At 42.5% G+C, this 20,344-nt stretch overlaps 1 protein-coding gene across 1 annotated transcript; it reads left to right on the top strand.

Moving 5' to 3' along the window:
* The first annotated feature begins 1,858 nt into the window (after positions 1-1,858).
* On the top strand, positions 1,859-19,861 carry LOC143300604 (dnaJ homolog subfamily A member 2-like). The gene is made up of 10 exons (XM_076614384.1): positions 1,859-2,015; positions 2,976-3,035; positions 7,581-7,683; positions 7,908-8,031; positions 8,907-8,987; positions 9,987-10,120; positions 11,352-11,494; positions 12,103-12,301; positions 14,312-14,439; positions 15,480-19,861. Exons 1-10 carry the CDS (start codon positions 1,947-1,949, stop codon positions 15,660-15,662), a joined length of 1,224 nt encoding a protein of 407 aa, XP_076470499.1. The 5' UTR covers positions 1,859-1,946; the 3' UTR covers positions 15,663-19,861.
* Positions 19,862-20,344: the final 483 nt, after the last annotated feature.

Below are 20,344 nucleotides of genomic sequence, written 5' to 3'. Positions count from 1 at the left end.
AGTCTTGCACTTTCCCACTTTCAGAATCACACACTTTGCTGAAGAGGGGGAGGGGAGGTGGGGATCACAATACGATATTTTTTTTTACTGTCGTTGAATTCACAAAAAAAAAAAAAAAAAAAAAAAAAAAAAATCACAGTCATCTACTACTTCTTAGCTTTCCAACAATAATGATTATATGATTATTATGCCTTTCATGATTCAAGTGAAATAGATCCGCCGCCGAATTTGAGTGTCAGAGCTTTTTTTATTATTATTATTTTTATTCATTTTTTTAATGAGTTTTGCTAATGACTAATAATAATAATAATAATAATGGACACTTATATGGCACACTATCCAGAAATCTGCTCTTGGTGCTTTACAAAAACGCTTTTGTTAACATAAAACATTACACTCAGTGATCAATGTCAGGTTACTTACACACACCAATATGTGACTACACACACACACACACACCCAACTCACACACACACACACACATACACACACACACACGCACAATGCATACATACATTTTAACATACATGTGTATCATAGTATCTAACAGCTACCCGGCTAACACATACGCACACATAGGCAGGCACAAACTTACATAAACACACTGACTGACTGGACGCACACACAATACACCGCATTCATATACACGAGTATTTGTTTTGCTTTTTTTTCTTCTTTTTTTGTGTGCGTGGTTTCATGTAACTTTGCATGCGTGTCTTATAAACCTTTTTCATGTTTAATTGACATTAAAATTGATTCTCGGATTCTGATTCTGATTCTATACATGCATGTGGTATGTACAGATACAGATGTATACACACATAGTCAAGCACAGCTAACGCAAAGGAAGTGGACCTGTCACAATTGAACTTATTGCTGAGGGAAAAGGTGAGTTTTGAGACGAGATTTAAAACTGAGATGCGACTGAGGGAATCCGGCAGAAGGACGGCGGCGGATATTATCAGGGGTTATCAGTCAGCTGATATGGTGATTGGGAGGTGTGTGTGGGGGTGGGTGGGAGAGGTGTGGGGCGGTGTCACTAAAACTCGAAAAGACGCGAAAAGACACGAAAAGACTCGAAAAGACACGAAAAGACGCGAAAAGACACGAAAAGACGCAAAAAGACACGAAAAGACACGAAAAGACGCGAAAAGACACGAAAAGACATATGAAAAAAAAAAGTGTTTTCGTATCTGTTCGCGTCTTTTCGTGTCTTACTTAAAAGACGCGAAAAGACACGAAAAGACGCGAAAAGACATCTGAAAAGACATCAGAATAGATATTCCAGGACTTTTCATGTCTTTTCACATTCTTTTCCGGTGTATTTTCGCGTCTTTTCGTGTCTTTTCGCGTGTCTTTTCGTGTCTTTTCGCGTCTTTTCGCATTTTAGTATGTGTCACTAAAACTCGAAAAGACGCGAAAAGACACGAAAAGACGCGAAAAGACACGAAAAGACATATGAAAAAAAATGTGTTTTCGTATCTTTTCGCGTCTTTTCGTGTCTTACTTAAAAGACGCGAAAAGACACGAAAAGACGCCTGAAAAGACATCAGAATAGATATTCCAGGACTTTTCATGTCTTTTCACATTCTTTTCCGGTGTATTTTTGTGTCTTTTCGCGTCTTTTCGCGTGTCTTTTCGTGTCTTTTCGCGTTTTTTCGTGTCTTTTCGCGTCTTTTCGCATTTTAGTATGACCCGTGTGGGGGGCATGTTTTAGAAACGTTAGCCTACTCATTCCTGCTCTGAATGTTGATCATACTGATAGAAGCGTTATGTCATTCTGCGGTCGGGCCCCCAATTATCGCCCACAACCGATCCAATGAGCCATCACAGACTTCAATCCAAAGGGGAGACGACTTTTTCGTTTCCGTCGGCAGCGCTACTTGTACTTGACGTCATTCCTTCAGCTGACTAAAATCGAACGAACTGAGTCTACCTCGTGGAAAATGGCTGACTCAAAACTGTACGATCTTCTTGGTGTATCAAAGGGAGCATCGGATGCCGAACTGAAAAAGGTAAATGTGGATTTTATCATTGTTTAACCTCTCAACGTTCTGTGTATTTCTTTGTAAGCGAGTGCACTCCCGGTGTTTTTAGTTTGTTATGGTACTTTGTCAGGTCTCAGTTCCTGAATCAGTCAGGCAAAGACCGATACATATTTTGAGAAGCGTATGATAAAGCAGTAGTAATGCTCTATAAAAAGAGTATAACTACAACACTGTGCAAACTCATTAAAGTTGTCAGCTCGAGATATACGTTGAACTCGAGCCGTTACTCTTTCAATTCACCCTAATTGTAGAGTTCTACCACGATAAGTTTGTCCTCAGTTATTAGCTTATTCACGATGAAGTGTTGAATAATTTACGAAAGGGGGGTTTGTACAACTACAAGTCTATAGAGCCTCAACTCCTTGGCTTTAACGTCATTAATCCTAATTTGTAAGCATTAAATTTTCAATTCTGACAACAAAAAAACTGCATTCCCAGTGTTTGGGATTGCGTTAATGATGTCACCATGATAGATATGACACCTGAGTACCAGCAGATTGTGAAGACTTGTGAGAAATCGATATTATCACTATCAGAATCTTATGTAATTTCATATTCATTTGTCAGCATGCTCTGAGACTCTCTCTCTCTCTCTCTCTCTCTCTCTCTCTCTCTCTCACAGTCTCTGTCTCTGTCTTTCTCTCTCTCTCTCTCTCAACCATAGTTGTTTCCGTTGTTACTTAGAACATTTTATGACAAGAAGTAGTCACATGTTGAGATCACAACATGCCATAATTAAAAGAGCTCGGTATAAATGACAATGGTACTCAATTCATGAAATGTAAATCATGGTTTTCTTGCCATTCTTGTTTCTTTATTTCGGTTTTTCACTACTATCTGCCTTGCTGTCTCAGTTTTTAAATGTGGATCAGTGTGTCATGAAGCTGCAACACGAGTTTATGTTGTCATGGAATTTTGTTTTCACAGGCCTACAGAAAACTGGCCAAGGAATTCCATCCTGACAAAAATCCTGATGCTGGCGAAAAGGTAATATCACCACTGATGACAAATGCACTGATAAAGTAAATGGTTCAACTTTAAGATTTCAAAATATCTGAACATAAAAGTAACACTGGCTTTGTAAAATGCAGTTAGGTGAAAAAAGGGGTAAAGTATTTGTTAGGGGCAGATGAGGATTATTTTGCTTAGTAGCAGCTTGAATCCTGATTGTAAAAAACTAACAGGAAACCTTCAAAGTGAAAATAAAAAAGAGGAGAAAACACAAGCAGTTGTTTTTACTCAATATAAGTTTAAGAAATATAGCTTTATTTTACTTGATTCAACAACTGTATTATTTTTACATCTTTTATCAAACAATAAAAGATTTGGGAGTGGAAGTATCTCAGAACAGTTAAGACAAAAAGATGAAAAATGTTGTATGTTAGCACTATAGTAGTATAGTACATAACCATGTTCACACAAAGGGGCTTTTTAGGCTTTTGACATCACTCTTTTATAATAATAATAATAATGATAATTAGTAAATTACTGTTTATATAGCTTTGAATCTTGTGTAGAGACAAATCAAAGTGCTTTCACAACAGTGAGTCACAGGCATACATAACTCTAGTCGGAAAAAAAACAACTGAAAAACAGTAGAGGGGCAGGGAAGGGAGGCTATCTTGGGAAGAGGTGCGTTTTAAGGCCAGACTAGAAAGAGCTGAGTGCGGAGACCTGATGAAGTGAAGGGGGGGAGCTCATTCCAAATGCAAGGTCCAGAGACAGAGTGATGGCCGAAAGTGGAGTGTTTGAATCTGGGTATGCGTAGACAGAGTGGATCCGAAGCTGATCCTAGAGAGTGAGATGGGGTGTAGATATGAAGGCAGCCAGAGAGATAGGAAAGGGTAGATTTGTGAATACATGAATTATATTTATAACATAAAGTGCCGATCTTGTACTTATCCTGTGTGAGACAAGGAGCCAATGGAGATGTTGTAAAAGAGGGGTGATGTGCTCAGATCTTTTCTTTCTGAGGACAAGCCAGGCAGCAGAGTTTTGTATGCAGTGGAGGGATGAAGCAGACAAACCAGACAATAGAGAGTTGCAGCTGTTGAGGAAAGAGAGAATGAAAGAAACGACAAGTCTAGATGTTGCGTCAATGGACAGATATTTCCGGATGGAACTGATGCGTCATAATTGATAGTAGCAGGACTGACAGGTCCGACTGATAAATTTTTGCATGGACAGTGTGTTGTCAAGTACAACGCCGAGGTTCCTGACTGAGCGGGAAAGAGGGATGGATGTACTGCCAAGTTTGATTATGTCATTTGTGATGGAAGTGGGTTTTTGTTTAGAGTCATCCAGTTTTGAATGTCCAGGAAGCATTCAGATGTTTCTTATAAGAGTGAGGACAAATTTTCAGAGGTATCACTTTTCTGAAGTTGAGTGTCATCAGCATAAGAATGGTGACTGACATTGTGGCAGTTGATAATTTCAGCGAGAGGAGCAGTGTACAGTGAGAAGAACACAGGGCCTAAAACAGATGCCTGTGGGACTCCGTGTTCGATTTTAACAGGTTCAGACTGGTAATTATCAACGATGACAGACTGGAATCGATCAGTGAGATATGATTTTAACCAGCTCAGAGCAGTGCCGTTGATACCAAATGTATAATGAAGATGGGAAAGAAGGAGTGAATGGTCTATTGTGTCAAAAGGCAGCTGTATGGTATGGGCAGGGTTCTCAAGCGCCCTCTCCAGAGGGCACTGAGGTTACGCCGGTCCTAGAGCACTCAGCCATGGGATACCCAGATATGTCTGGGCGAGTGGTTCCTCGAGGTGACATCAGAGTGGTTAATCACCCCTCTTCAGACACAGGGGGTGCCCATAGCCCCTCCTGCTCTTCAGGTGGCACTCTTCACAGACGCCTCCTCCCTGGGCTGGGGAGCCCACATGGACTCACTCCATGCAGCAGGGACTTGGTCCCTGGAGGAGCGCCTATGCCACATCAATGTTCAGGAACTGGAGGCAGTTCGCAGGGCTCTCCTGCACTTCATGGGGGAGGGCACTGGCAAGACCATCCGCTTGTTCACGGACAAGACGACGGTCGCATGTTATGTGAACAAATGGGGGAGGGGGAGCACACTCGGCAGACCTCTCCCTGCGGACCGAGGCTCTCCTCCGTTGGTGCCACAGCAGGGGCATTGCACTTTCAGCGAGACACTTAGCAGGAAAAGCCAACATCTTGGCAGATGCTCTCAGCAGGTCCAAGAGTGTCATACGCACAGAGTGGACCCTGGACAAGGACAGCCTTCAGGGGGTGTGGGAACGGTGGTTTCGACCGATGGTGGACCTTGTTCAACAAGAGACTTCCCACTTATGTCTCTTCGGTTGCCGACCCAGAAGCGTGGGCAGTGGATGCTCCCTCTCTAGACTGGAGCAGTCTGATTGCCTCCGCGTTTCCTCCCTTTCCAATTCTGTCCATGGTGATACGGAAAGACAGATTGGAATGCCTGCAGCTGATCCTCATTGCGCCGAAATGGCCAGCCCAGATCTGGTTTCTGGACCTTCAGTCCCTGACACATGTTCCACCCCTGGAACTTGAAACCAAATCTCATCTGCTGAGGCAGCCTCGCTCGGGCAATCCTCATTCCAATCCTCAACTGCTCCACCTGCACGCATGGCTGCTGTGCGGTCGGAACTGTCAGCATCACCATTGAAGTCCTCGACCCCTCGGTCGGCCTCTGTGTCGGCTGCGCTTACCCAGGGGTGTGCCTCCTCTGACCTCCTCTCCATAGTCACCAGAGCAAGGAGGCAGGGAACGGAGACTTTGTATGACTTTCGCTGGAAGAAATGGTTGCAGTGGTGTACAGCTCAGGGCATTCCCCCTACGAATCCTACGAGCATGAAGCTGGCCAACTTTCTGGCTCACTGCTCCTCGGTTCTCATCCTGTCTGCTAGTTCTGTGCGAGGGTACAGGTCTGCCATCTGTACCACAATTCAAACAGCTAGGTGGTCCCGCCTTTGAAGCGGATTTCCTGCTCAGAGAGGTGGCTAGGGGTGCCCCTCTGAAGGAAGCTAGAAACCCCAGAAGAGTGCCCCTCTGGGATTTGTTCTTGGTGCTGGATTTCATTCGAAAACAGCCCTTCGAGCCATTTGGGACTATTCCTTTTGACATCCTCACCCTCAAGACCACTTTCCTTCTGTGGCTGGCCACAGGCCGTCGCAGAAGCGAGCTGCATGGTCTTAGTGGAATGCCACAAGATCTGGCCTTCCACAGAGATGGTTCCATCACTATTCATTTCCTTCCAGAGTTTCGGGCTAAGAACCAAGACCCTGAGGTTCCTTCCCCCCTTTCTGAGGGTCAGACCTTTGTCTGATATTCTTGCCCAAGATGATGAGGATAGGCATCTCTGCCCTGTTCGGTGTCTGAAATATTATTGGGATAGGTCTCGCCATAGGCGTTCTTTTCAGAGGCGTCTGCTCATCTCCCTCAATGAGAATTACAAGAAAGACATCGCTGCAGGCACCATTTCCCGCTGGGTTTCCCAAGTCATTCGTAGAGCCTACTACCATGCACACAGGGATATCAGCTGTCTTCATCCCAGAGCACACGAAGTGCGGGCCATAGCTACTTCGGCTGCTTTCCAGCACTCAGTGCCAACGCAGCATGTCTTGGAGGCAGCCTTCTGGTGGTCTGAGAATCCCTTCATCAACTTCTACCTCAGGAATTTCCATATGACCAGGGCTGACGGTTCCAAGGGGATTTCCTTTGTCGCGGCTAACGCTGCTGTCTCAGTTACAAGGGCTCCCCATACGAACCAGTAGGTGTTGCCCTCCTCCATTTGCTTTAAATTCTGCATCAGTTTGACATGGTACAGTATATGACACCAAAAGGAGGAGTTTGTATTATACTCCATGTTTGGTGTTACATATACTTACCATGTCAAACTCGAATGCCCGCCCGTCCGTCCCCACGTCTCCGCCGTGGTTCTCATGGGGCATTTTCTTCGATGGCCACGGAATGATTCAGTGCTTATAGCTTTTAGAGGCGTTTGATTGGCTGAGAGTGGGCGGGCCCGTCTTTTCACTGTTAGCCGCGCGAAATTTGGCCAAGCAGAGCAAACCAATAGGCCTAGTTTGCATCAGTTTGACATGGTAAGTATATGTAACACCAAACATGGAGTATAATACAAACTCCTCCTTTTTGTGTATGTTCATGCAAAAGATCAAATACATAGTTAAAGATCTGGTAATTAATCCATGTCATTGTTCCGTGGGTTATGCACTTATGGAAACGTGAAATTACCCAGCATGCACCAACCACAACAGAGTATTCAGCAAGTTGAAACTGGTTGTGCAATGTGAAGAAGAAAAAGATAAAGGACAAAAAACTGTTGTGTGTCACAGTGTTAATGTCATTTTCTCCATGACCATACATAATGTCTGGTAAATAATGGAGTTGATTTTGGTGAACAGATTCTAGTATATTTAATATAGATTATATGACTGAATTTGCTGTAATATTTTGTGATTTGTACATGGAAGTGGAAACATTCGCATGTCAATAATCAGTGTGTGATTCTGTTTTCAGTTTAAAGAGATCAGCTTTGCCTATGAGGTACTGTCAGACCCAGAAAAGAGACAGACTTACGATCGCTATGGCATGGACGGGCTGAAAGAAGGGGGAGGAGGAGGTGAATATTCTTTACATCTCAGGCACTTTTCTCAGCAAGTACAGAATCACTAACATAGTGCAGTTCTTTTTCTATTTGAAGAAGTATTCACTATTATCTTGCAGATTTTCTATTTTTGGTTTGAAGTGTGTTAAGCTGCCTGTGAAGAACGGTAAACACAGGAAGTTTCAAAGACAGATTTGGTGGGGTTCATAATTTGTTGTACTTTGTACTCATGATTACAGGTGGTGGTTTTGGAGGGGCCAGCATGTTTGAAGATCTATTTGGTGGCTTCTTTGGATTCCCGGGAATGGGTGGAGGCGGACGCAACCGCAGACAGCGTGGAGAAGACACTATTCACCCTCTGAGGTAAGCCGTTGTTTGATTATGATGAGTGTTAAAGCGTTGTTAGTATAATGTTACTTAAAGTATTTATATTTTGCAACATAGAACAACAAGCACAAAATAATCCTTCATGTGTATCTGTAACTGACTATTACTGATAAGGTACAGAACTTGAAGAACAGAACAGAGCTTGAAGTTGATAAATAAAACGGAAAATGTCAAGGCATAGTAACTGGTATTTCTACTAAGTAAGTAACTTGATTGCTTAACCAGTTCACAAGCTTAGCAACCATGAAACTATGACTTCACTGATCTGTCAATATATGTTGGCCTGCATAAAAACTTTCAGTCCTCTGTTGTTGTCGGTTTGTTTGTTTTTTAATCAGAAATAGTGATAGAGTTGTATGTAAAAAGGATAATTGTGTGCTTGTTATCTTACATTGCAAAATGAAAACACAAGTTCTTGATGAAAACAGTCAGGTGCATAATGCTCAAACAAACTATCCCAGGATATTCTTGCACTTGACAGTTTAAATTCTTCCACTTTATTTTAAGCACATGAACACAGTACCTTAAACAAGTATACATATATCTGGAGGTCTTTTATCAACCACTGAACTAGAATCTTTTAAGTACTATTTGAGCTTACAGGCATGAGGGTGATATAGGCTGACAAGACTTCTACCAGTGCTTGTGTTAATCCCTGAAAGTGTTATTACAAGCTGTTAAAATTTTGCCAGAGTTGTTAACTGGCCAGACGTCTTGAAAAAAATGCTTTTTATATTTTCAGTCTTTCAATTTTTCAAGGATTTTGATGCTATCTATATGTGGTGTTATCTTATATTTCATATGTGTACATTTATGATTATCTTTTATCATTTATGTCTTTATGGTTTCAGAGTATCATTAGAAGATATGTACAATGGCAAGACATCCAAACTTCAGCTCAGCAAAACTGTGATCTGCAAAAAATGCAATGGGTAGGTGGAAATTTGTGTTGTGTTGCTGTTAGATTGAGAGTGACACCTTTATTTAGTGGTGACAGGTCTTTTGACTCGGTGTTTGTGGTATTGTCCTGCTCATTTCTTTCCTACTTCATGTGTTTGTGTGCGTTTGCATGTTGGTGTCAGTGAGAGTGTTTGTGTGTGTGCGTGTGCGCACATTACGGTATTTGAAATATTTTACTCTCTTCATCATTTGTTCATGTCTTAGATAAACCTAGGGTAAGTTCTCAAGGCCTAATCAGTGTGTTAGTTTTATGCCAAGATCAGGTATCTACTTTTTTTTTCTTTTTTTTTTCTTTTCTTTTGGCAGATGTGGTGTAACGTACATGGGCCAATCTGCACACTTGACACCTCCTTGAAACTGAAATGGAAACTCTCCCACCAATCTGCATTCACTAGGCTGCTCTTTACATTTTGCATCCACTAGGCTGCTCTTTACGGAGCCAATGGCACTCTGAGTGACTGCCACTTTTCCAGCCATGTTATAATGCGGGGTGGGGAGATGTATCGCTCAAGAATGACAATCAAGAGACAAGTTCTTTAGTTGTTGTTTTTTCTATTTTCTTCCTTTGCAGTATCTGTTGAATTACATAACCAGTGTGACTTTCTGTATCAGTGTTACTGTTGCAGTGTTAGATTTCTTTTTTCTCTTATCTTCTTTAACATCAGATTATTATGATTTGAAAAATAATCCTTTTCTTCTTTTTTCAGTTTTGTGTTTTGTTGGTATTTGGTTTACTTATTTCAGTCCTTACAGGGTTTTAAAAAAAATCAAACAATATAAACTGGTTACTTTTGTGCAATTTAACAAACTTTATTTTCTCTCATGCATAGTAGAAATGAATGAGGAAGTGAATGGAAACAAATCATGTTGGCTGTAATAAATGAGGACGTCAGTGGCAACAGATCATGTTAGTTGTAATAAATGAAGTCAATGGCAACAAGTCATGTTGACTGTGATGTTGGTGCGGGCAGGGCTGGTGGCAAGCCCGGAGCGATGGTGCGGTGTCGCACATGCAGCGGTCGTGGGGTGAAGGTGACGTTACGGCAGCTGGGGCCAGGCATGGTGCAGCAGATGCAGAGTATATGTCCCGACTGTCAAGGGGAAGGTAAGGGCATCCAGGGACAGTGTGTGTGTTGTGTGTGTATGTGTGTGTGTTGATTTGTGTGTGTGTGTGTGTGTGGTGTTGATGTGTGTGTGTGTAAGCATGTGTTATATGTGTGTGCTGGTGTGTGTGTTGGTGAGTGAGTGTGAGCTGTTTGTGTATGTGTGTGTTGATGTGTGCTTGTGTTGGTGTGTGTGTGTGTGTTCGTTGATGTGTATGTGTGTTTGTGTGTGTATATTGGTGTTGGTGTGTGTTGTGTGTGTGTGCTGGTGTGTGTGTGTGTGTATGTGTGTGGGTGGTTACGTGTGTGTGTGTTGATGCGTGTGTATGTGTGTGGGTGGTCATGTGTGTATATGTCGATGTGTGTGTGTGTGTTGGTGTGTGTGTGTGTGTGTGTGTTGATGTGTGTATGTTTGGTGATGTGTATGTTGGTGTGTGTGTGTGTGTGTGTATTGGTGTGTGTGTGAGTGGTGTATGGTTCTGCTGGTCTTCTTGGAGGCTTCATTTAAGTTGAAGAAGGTTTGAAATACAGTTCAGTGTTAAAGTGAATTTTTTTTGAAAATGTGCATTCATTGGTATCCTTTAAAGCTTTCTTATAAGTACAGTGCTGAGTGATCAGAACTATGAGCATTTTTCATTTGTATGTTTGTAGAGTTAATGTTCATTTTACTTTAAATAATGTGACCTATTTCTGAAGTTGCAGTCACCCAGATCAAATATAAATTATTTTTTAAAAAGGTATGTAGGGGTGGGGGGGGGGGGAGATTTCTCTTTGCTTTTTGTGTGGCGTTTGGCCAAAGCTCATGGTAGATTTCAGCGCAAGAGTACATCATATAATATGAGCTGAACATTCATTCAGATTTGGAACCAGCGTGATTGAAAGGGAGGACAACAGTTTGTGTCGTTTCTCCTCCTTCCTAACATGTGTTGAGTTTATGTCAAAGTATTCACTAAAATCTTCTTTAAAAGGGAAAATAAAAGGATGGGTGACACTGCACTATTGCCATGCGCTGTCTGTGTGGAGAGCTGCCCAGATTTCACACAAATAAGTTAAAACTTGTGAGAGAAAGTAGTATGATACAGAACAATACAGTACAATAACACACAATACAACACAGCACGATACAATACAGTCCAACACAGTGATGCTTTGGAGATCCCCTGCTGCATCACGGTCATCATTTTTCACAGTGTTGATGTCGATGAGAGCTTGGGTTGTGGGTGCTGGTTGCAGGAGAGAGCTTCAGCGAGCGAGACAAGTGCAAGGAGTGCAAGGGCAAGAAGGTGGCTAAGGAATCCAAGATCCTGGAGGTGCACGTCGACAAAGGCATGAGCCACGAACAGAAGATTCCTTTCAGGGGAGAGGGTGATCAAGTGGTGAGCCCGTCGATTTTGTTTGCTTGATTTATTTTACATTATAGGTCTTCTTTTGGGGGGTAAGTTATATGACGACATTGATTAATGTATTGTCAGTTACCACCTGTTTTGACAGCGGGTTCAAAACTGCATTCTCCTATTAGGGCACTTCCCCAATCCGGCACCTGCCACTGCAGTGTTTTTCTGCTGTCTTTCTGCATTCTGTGTAGATTTGGATGCATTTACTTCAGCTTGATTACACACTAATATGCACGCATTACACACACACACATACACACTTTTTTAAGTGGACATAATCTCTTACTTATATGAGGATACCAACAGTCCTTTCTGTCACTGATAAAGCCTTTGACAAACGAAGGTACACAAGATGCAAGATACAAAAACACAGTCTATAGAAATTGTTGCCACATTTGCAGTTAATACTTAGATATGTCTAAACGAGAAGTTGTTGCCACAGTTGCTGTAGATACTTTAATATGTCTAAACGAGAAGTTGTTGCCACGTTTGCTGTGAATACTTTTCTTTGTCTAAAAGAGACGTTGTTGCTACGTTTGCTGTGACTACAGTGTCTAAAAGAGAAATTGTTGCCACGTTTGCTGTTGCAGCCTGGTGTGGAGCCGGGAGATGTGATCATCATCCTGCAGCAGAAGGAGCATGAGGTGTTCACCAGGAGTGGCAGCAGCCTGTACATGACCAAGACCATTGGCCTGACAGAGGCCCTGTGTGGCTTCAGCTTTGTTGTCAAGCAGCTGGATGGCCGTGACCTCCTGGTGTCCAACCCGCCTGGGGAGGTGGTTCATCCAGGTCGGTGCTCGGTCACTGGTGTCTGTTGGTATGTTATGTTGGCTTGTTGTGTGCTTGGTCACTGGTGTCTGTTGGTATGTTATGTTGGCTTGTTGTGTGCTTGGTCAATGGTGTCTGTTGGTATGTTATGTTGGCTTGTTGTGTGCTTGGTCACTGGTGTCTGTCAGTATGTTATGTTGGCTTGTTGTGTGCTTGGTCACTGGTGTCTGTTGGTATGTTATGTTGGCTTGTTGTGTGCTTGGTCACTGGTGTCTGTTGGTATGTTATGTTGGCTTGTTGTGTGCTTGGTCACTGGTGTCTGTTAGTATGTTATGTTGGCTTGTTGTGTGCTTGGTCAATGGTGTCTGTTGGTATGTTATGTTGGCTTGTTGTGTGCTTGGTCAATGGTGTCAGCTGTTATGTTGTGTGTTCAGTCACTGGTGTCTGTTATGTTGTGTGTTCAGTCACTGGTGTCTTTTGTTATGTTGGATTGTTGTTTTCTCAATCACTGGTGTCTGTAATGTTGTGGTATGTTCAGTCACTGGTGTCTGTTGTTATGTTGGCTTGTTATGTGCTCAGTCACTGGTGTCTGTTGTGATGTTGTGTGCTCAGTCACTGGTGTCTGTTGTGATGTTGTTGTGTGCTCAGTCACTGGTGTCTGTTGTGATGTTGTGTGCTCAGTCACTGGTGTCTGTTGTGATGTTGTTGTGTGCTCAGTCACTGGTGTCTGTTGTGATGTTGTTGTGTGCTCAGTCACTGGTGTCTGTTGTGATGTTGTTGTGTGCTCAGTCACTGGTGTCTGTTGTGATGTTGTTGTGTGCTCAGTCACTGGTGTCTGTTGTGATGTTGTTGTGTGCTCAGTCACTGGTGTCTGTTGTTATGTTGTTGTGTGCTCAGTCACTGGTGTCTGTTGTGATGTTGTTGTGTGCTCAGTCACTGGTGTCTGTTGTGATGTTGTTGTGTGCTCAGTCACTGGTGTCTGTTGTGATGTTGTTGTGTGCTCAGTCACTGGTGTCTGTTGTTATGTTGGCTTGTTATGTGCTCAGTCACTGGTGTCTGTTGTGATGTTGTGTGCTCAGTCACTGGTGTCTGTTGTGATGTTGTGTGCTCAGTCACTGGTGTCTGTTGTGATGTTGTTGTGTGCTCAGTCACTGGTGTCTGTTGTTATGTTGTTGTGTGCTCAGTCACTGGTGTCTGTTGTGATGTTGTTATGTGCTCAGTCACTGGTGTCTGTTGTTATGTGCTCAGTCACTGGTGTCTGTTGTTATGTTGGCTTGTTATGTGCTCAGTCACTGGTGTCTGTTGTTATGTGCTCAGTCACTTGTGTCTGTTGTTATGTTGGCTTGTTGTGTGCTCAGGCAGTGGTGTCCGTTACGTGCTCAGTGTGTCTGTTACGTGCTCAGTGGTGTCTGTTATGTGCTCAGTCAGTGGTGTCTGTTATGTGCTCAGTCACTGGTGTCTGTTTTTATTGTGGCTGCTTGTGTGGGGCTGACAGACCGTTATCCATTGTACAAGACTGCTTCTCTCAACTTTGAACGTCAACTTAAAAGGTAGATTGTTTTTGGTGTTATGAGAGGGTTGTGTGACTGCTTTAAAAGGTTGGCAGATGTGATTGGTGGTAGTTTTTCAGTTTGATTTTAAGAATAGTTTGAATTTGTTGGGGTTTTTTTCTATTCTTTTTCTGTTTAAAAAATAAAAGATTTTCTTTTGTGGATTTTAGCTTTAAATTTTCACCATAAGAATGAGATGAAAAATTGAGAAATGAGAATTGACCATAAAGATATTTTGAATAGCATTTTTTGAAACATTAAAACTTGTGAATGGCATTGACTGTAGGTGAGAGCTGACATAAAGTCAGAACAGTTAAGGCAGTTGCTAACAAGCTTAGTGGTATCTGTTTGAAGAAATGATACTTTGCCAAAGAGATCCTTTGTCAGTGTGTGGTGGTGGTGATTAAAAAAAACAACCCAACAACCTTTGTCAGAATGATTGCTCCATGAGTGTTGTATCACGTTGTCCCCTTGCTCACAGGGATGATGAAGACAGTGGTTGGAGAGGGCATGCCCAAGTACAGGAATCCGTTTGACAAGGGCAACCTGTACATCAAGTTTGACATCACCTTCCCTGCCAACAACTTTGTGGACGAGGCCAAATTGAAGGTGAGCATGGTTTCCTGTCCTGTAGCAGTTGCTGTTGGCTGTTCTGTCAGTTGATGTCCAGCGGCCAGCCTCTTGTGGTGTTTTGGTTGTTTGTGTATTAAGTGACTCAGTCCAGTTTTTCAGCTAAGCCGCTGTGCCGAATTGGTTACAGTTGTGGACTGACGACTGTATTTTGTGTTTTTACGTGCGTGCAAGGAAATTTTCCTGATTTTATGAGGACATGATAAAGCCTGAAGTCAGAATGTTCGATCACCATCAGAGATGGGGGCTTTTCGGTCTGTGGCCAGCTCCTGCCCAGAGCTGAGTGTACTAGGAGCTCAAATGAGAAGACTGGGACCACACAGTTGAGAGTCTTTGGCAGTGTTGCTCAAATTTGCTGTACAATAGTGCAGGTGTATCTCTCAGCCTGGTTGACGCTGGGATGTCCGTTGCATTTTCAGGTCATAGTGTTAGTTATGTGCCATGGCTCCTTGCAAAGATGAGTGTGACACAATCTCAGCACAGTAGGATGTCCAGCAGAGGAACATCCTGACCAGATTGATAATAATAATAATGATAATAATAATAATAATAGTTATAATGATAATAATGATGATGATGGTGATAATGATAATTTAAACAGTGCCACTTCCCTAAATAGTACTCTAAGCTCTTTACAAAAGTGGGAACACATCACACACACTCACATTTTATTACACACACACACACACACTCTCTCTCTCACACACACACACACACACACACTCTCTCTCTCTCTCTCACTCACACACACACACACACACACACACACACACACAGAAGTATGCAACAAGAAGAAAAACGGAATGGCGCAGGGGTGTTGCACATGAAAGAAGTGTGTTTTCAGATGTGTGTGTGTGCACTCTGAAAGATACTCAAGTATATAAGCATGCACTCAAGGCCTGACAATGGCGTAAGGTTATGCTGCTGTCAAGCATCTGCCAAGCAGATGTGCTGTAGCGTATATGGATTTGTCTGAACACAGTGACGCCTCCTTGAGAAAGTGAAACTGAAACTTGCAGGAGCTGGAGAGTCTGCTGGGGAAGCGGCCGGTGGTGGAGCTGCCTGAGGGAGAGCATGTGGAGGAGGTGAACCTGGTGGACTTTGACGGCACCCAGGAGGGTGGCAGTGGGCGCGGGGAGGCCTACCACGAAGACGATGATGACGCCGGGCCCGGCCCTCGTGTGCAGTGTGCCCACCAGTAACCCTCTCCCTCCCTGTGTGTGTGTGTGTGTTTGTGTTTGAGCAACTCTGTGTGTGCGTGTGTGTGAGACATTGACTGTGTGTGTGTGTGTGTGCGTTGTTTGTGACAGCAACTGTGTGTGTGTGTGTGTGTGTGTGTGTGACAGCAACTGTGTGTGTGTGACTGTGTGTGTGTGTGTGTGCTGAGTGTTTTGTGTATTCATTTTTTCCCCACCTTCTCCATCACAGGGATGTTTGGTATATTTATCCTTTTTTTTATTATTATTTTTTTAAATATATTCCATTGCCTTTCCAAAAGAAAATATTTTGTGTATTGTTTGTCTTTTGAGTTTGCGTTCATTTTACTTATTATTTATCTGTTGTTTTTTTAAGGAAAGAGAATGTGTTTTATTAGACTGTCATTTACAAGTGTGTGTGTTTTTGTTTTGTGTCCCCTCCACTCCCTCTCCCCCTCACCCCCAAGAAAGAGCTTGTGTCATGTATTTCCGTATTTGGGCAAAGTAGTGACAGTCCTGAGGATATGAATGTAATGGTGCATTGTATGGGTTATTTTGAATGGCCGTTTTTGCATTATACAAAGTGCTGACAAGACCTCACCTACAGCAGTGCTGGAGCTAAATAGTGTCTACACTTAAAGAAAGACTGCAGCTGTAGAAAATGCCAGAACAAAAAATAAGGCTTGTGCTTCAGGTAAAAGACTCAGATTTAGCACCATGTACCCTGTCATGTCAAACCCTAGAAAGCTGTTACCAGAGTATTTGCTCTGTTTTTATATTGACACCAGAGCAACCGACTTGACAAATAAGACTGATGTAAACCTTGGATGTAAATGAGTCATGAGGCTTTGTGAACAATGTGGTGCTTGGAGCCCCGAATAAGAATGAAAATAAGGATTTGATAAAGCACATAGAGGGGTCTCTGACAGATGATGAAAGGGCAGTATGTGAAGTGTTGTTGTTATTACTGAGAAAAATGTCATTGATACTATATCTCAAAAACCCATTTTGTTTCATCACTGCTGAAAGAAACTAGCCAGTGGGATGAAAGTGATCAATGAAGATGAGGTGATGGTGACAAGTTGGAGCTCCTTTTGTCAACCGGGTTGATCAGTTTGAACATTGTCATGCTGCACCTCAGCAATGCATTTGTAGTCAGGGCCCTGTGCTTATCAGTTTATTGCTGCTCTTCGCTGTGCTGCTGCTTGGAGAGATGTTTGTTGGTCAGCCTTGTGTCTTGACCACCATGTTGATGGGGTTCAACGTACAGACCTGTGCAGCGAAAGTGTACCAGTGTTCTTTCTGGGTTTCTGGACCAAGCTGTGATCAGTCTCCGTGTTGATAACCTTGCCCTGAACGCAGACATATTTGCAGAGTGTACATGACTGTTTCCAACAGCCTTGCCCTGCCTTCCCCATCTCTGAGGCATGTAAGTAGATGGAGGAGGCCATAAGGGATTGGTTTGTTGATCTGTTTGGGTGTCTGTTTTGGAAGTACAGTTTGTTGGGGCCAGTAATGTGTACTATGTTCTGATACTGCTCTGCAGTCTTTAACAGCCTTTCTTTTAGGGATCTGTTAGTGTGTACTGTGTATTTTACTCTGCTCTGCACTCTTTAAGAGCTTTTCTTTTAGGAGCCTGTTAGTGTATACAGTGTACTGACGCTGCTCTGCAGTCTTCAGTGGTCTTTCTTTTTGGGGTCTGTTAATGTGTACTTTGTATTTTCGCTGCTCTACAGTCTTTATACTACTCCGCAGACTTGAAGAGCCTTTCTTTGAAGTGAGGCTGTGGAGCTGCGTTTGTTGCACCCACATGCAGCTTATACACATGTAGTGGCTTGTGTGTCTCTCTCAATTTCTCTTTCAGCTTCATGGCTGCTGAATCAGTCATCAGTGGCAGGGGCAGGGGAGTAGTGGTCATGGAACAATGATCTTTCATGATTTTGGATGGATTTCGCTTTGTCAGGTCCCCGCACTCAGCTCTTTAAGTCTGGCCTTAAAATCCACCTGTTCTCAAGATAGCCTCCTTCCCCTGCCTCTTCCTTGTCTTTGGTTTCTCCAGTTTTAGAGCTATGCATGCGTGTGAATGACTGGTGTGAAAGCACTTTGATTTGTCTCTGCACAAGATTGAGTGCTATATAGGTATTGTTATTTGTTTTTTTGTTTGTTGAAAATTGTGCATACTGCTGTCGGTGTCAAGCATGTGCAGATTCCTTAGAAATCCCTTTTTTTGTGTGTGTTTTTTTTCTCTCTGATATTGGTGTTTTATGCTGAGCAAATTTAAAAAAAAAAAAATTCTGTTTTAAGCAAATATTTCAACATCAAATGTTTTTTTAAATATACTTTTCACAGCACTGCTTTTGTTGAGCACATGGACGGATATTTTTCCTGCATGTTGATAATGTGCTGAAGACATGCAAATGCAGCCGTCTGAACATGATTGTACGGTGACTGAACAATGACAAGAGATTCAAAAAGGGAGAAACCTTGGATGTGACACTTACGAGTCAGCCAGGTTGTGTGTTTTCACTGGCTCTTTGGGGTTGCCTTGTTGGGCGTGTTATCACTGTTAAATCCATAACCACTCTGTAGATTATTGATCCTCAGTTTTACCGTGGTGGGGTAAGGGGGGGTGGAAGGGAGAGGACCAGAAAACAATGCACAATATATGGTTTCTTCCAAAAAACCTCTCTGTGTGTGTGGTTTGGGTTGATCTCGGAGAGAGCAGATGCCAGATGGATGCATTGTGATGATCACTTGCATAGCGGACACGGGTAGAAGTAGCGTGGTCACCAGCCAAGTTGGTTGTATTGTGTCAGCATCACTGGAATAGTCAACAGAGGCTGACAGAAGACTATTTGTACTGTGTCGGTAGGACTTGAATAGTTAACAGAGGCTGAAGGAAGACTGTTATTCGTACAGTGTCAGTGGGACTGAAATAGTCTACAGAAGCTGAAGGAATACTGCTTTTTGTACTGTGTCAGTAGGACTGGAATAGTCAACAGTGGCTGAAAGAAGACTGTTCGTACAGTGTCAGTGGGACTGAAATTGTCAACAGAGGCTGAAGGAAGACTGCTGTATATTGTATTGCTTGATGATCATTGATGAAGCAGACACAGGTGGAAGTGTCTGGTGGTGGCCAGATCATGGAACATGAGTGACTGTCTAAGCAGAAAGTTGGATAGCTGTGGATGTCCCAGGCGTCTCCACCATTCCATTGTGCTGTGAGTGGTGGTCTGGGTGCTAGTCATTCAGATGTGATAATAAGCTGAGGGTATTTGTTACTTCATAGGAAGGGCTTTCAGTGCCACGGACAAGTTGTCATTGGCAAGGCTGAACCTGTGTCTTGTTGTGTGAGAGTGATGAGCATGTTCAGGGCTGTGACTGAGTGCTGTTGTTGTTGATGTGGTTGTGGTCTGAGAGTCATCACCACCACCCAGTACAGTGGGAGAAGACCTTGTGACAGAGCTGAACACCAGCCCAAAGTTCTCTCCTGAGTGTTTTAGGTTTTTACGGATGTGTGTGAAAAGTGAAAACTGTACAAAGGAATGGTGGGGTGGGCTTTGAGTTGGGCATGTTTGTTCCTGCAAAGCTTCATGATTGGGGTATATAACATCTGAGATATTTAGTTTTCATATATATCTTTAGTTGAGTTTTATGTGTGTGTGTGTGTGTGTGTAGTTTTTGTTTTGATTGGGTGTTTAGTGCTTGTACAGTTACTTTTCCTCCTGTATAATGATGTAAGATGGAGGGAATTACAAATGTAGAAAATGGAATGACTGGGATCTACCCCAGTGATATATATCATATGTCACTTCTAACTTTGATATTCTGATAAACTTTGAGTGAACTCTCATGTGCCTCTGAATATTTGCTTCTCTGCATTTGGATTAAATCAGACTTAAAAACTTGAAGGATTCCACCATCAGCTGTTTCATCAGCTTTGTTTGATGTCTGATGAAATGACTTTACCATTTGTTGTGAAATAAATGTCATAAAATGTATTAAAAAAAAATTGTTTAAATGTCTTTGAATAAATTAGAATAATACATTGTATATGTTACAATAAGATTGGTTGTGTTATATGTTTGTTTGTTTGTTGTTGTTTTTCATATATGCTGTACAGAATACCATAGCAAATGACACTTTAAATTTTATCTGCTACAATTTCTCTGTCACAAAATTGAAAAATAAAGACCAGATTATAAGTGACAAGCTTTTGTGTGTGTTTGATATACTTTAATACAGAAATGAGACAGTGGTATATCACGCAGCAATACTTTCTTGCCCTGCAGGTGCATTAGTGCAAGTGACACTTTTTCAAAACTGTGTCCAAGTAAACATTGCATTATGTTTCTCTTTTGTCACAACAGATTTCTCTGTGTGAAATTCGGGCTGCTGTCCCCAGGGAGAGCATGTCACTTCAATGAGAGCGCCACCTTTTTTCTGCCAGCAAGTGGATTTATTTTACTATCAGAGTGGATTTTTATCTGCAGAATATTGCCAGGGACAACCCTTTCGTTGCTGCAAGTTCTTTTGTGTGTGCTGAGTGCATCAGTTTATCGTCTCATCTGAATGACAAGCTTCCATACCACCCCTCAAGGTCTTGTGGATGAGGAAAAAAATACTGTCAAGTGTGGGTTTCGATCCCATGCGCTCAGATTCTCTTGCTCCCTAAGCGAATGTGTTAT

Source organism: Babylonia areolata, chromosome 26, assembly GCF_041734735.1.
Source record: "Babylonia areolata isolate BAREFJ2019XMU chromosome 26, ASM4173473v1, whole genome shotgun sequence".
Lineage (NCBI taxonomy): Eukaryota > Metazoa > Mollusca > Gastropoda > Neogastropoda > Buccinidae > Babylonia > Babylonia areolata.
Note: the sequence above shows the minus strand (reverse complement) of the source record. Positions and strands in the feature narration are given on the sequence as shown.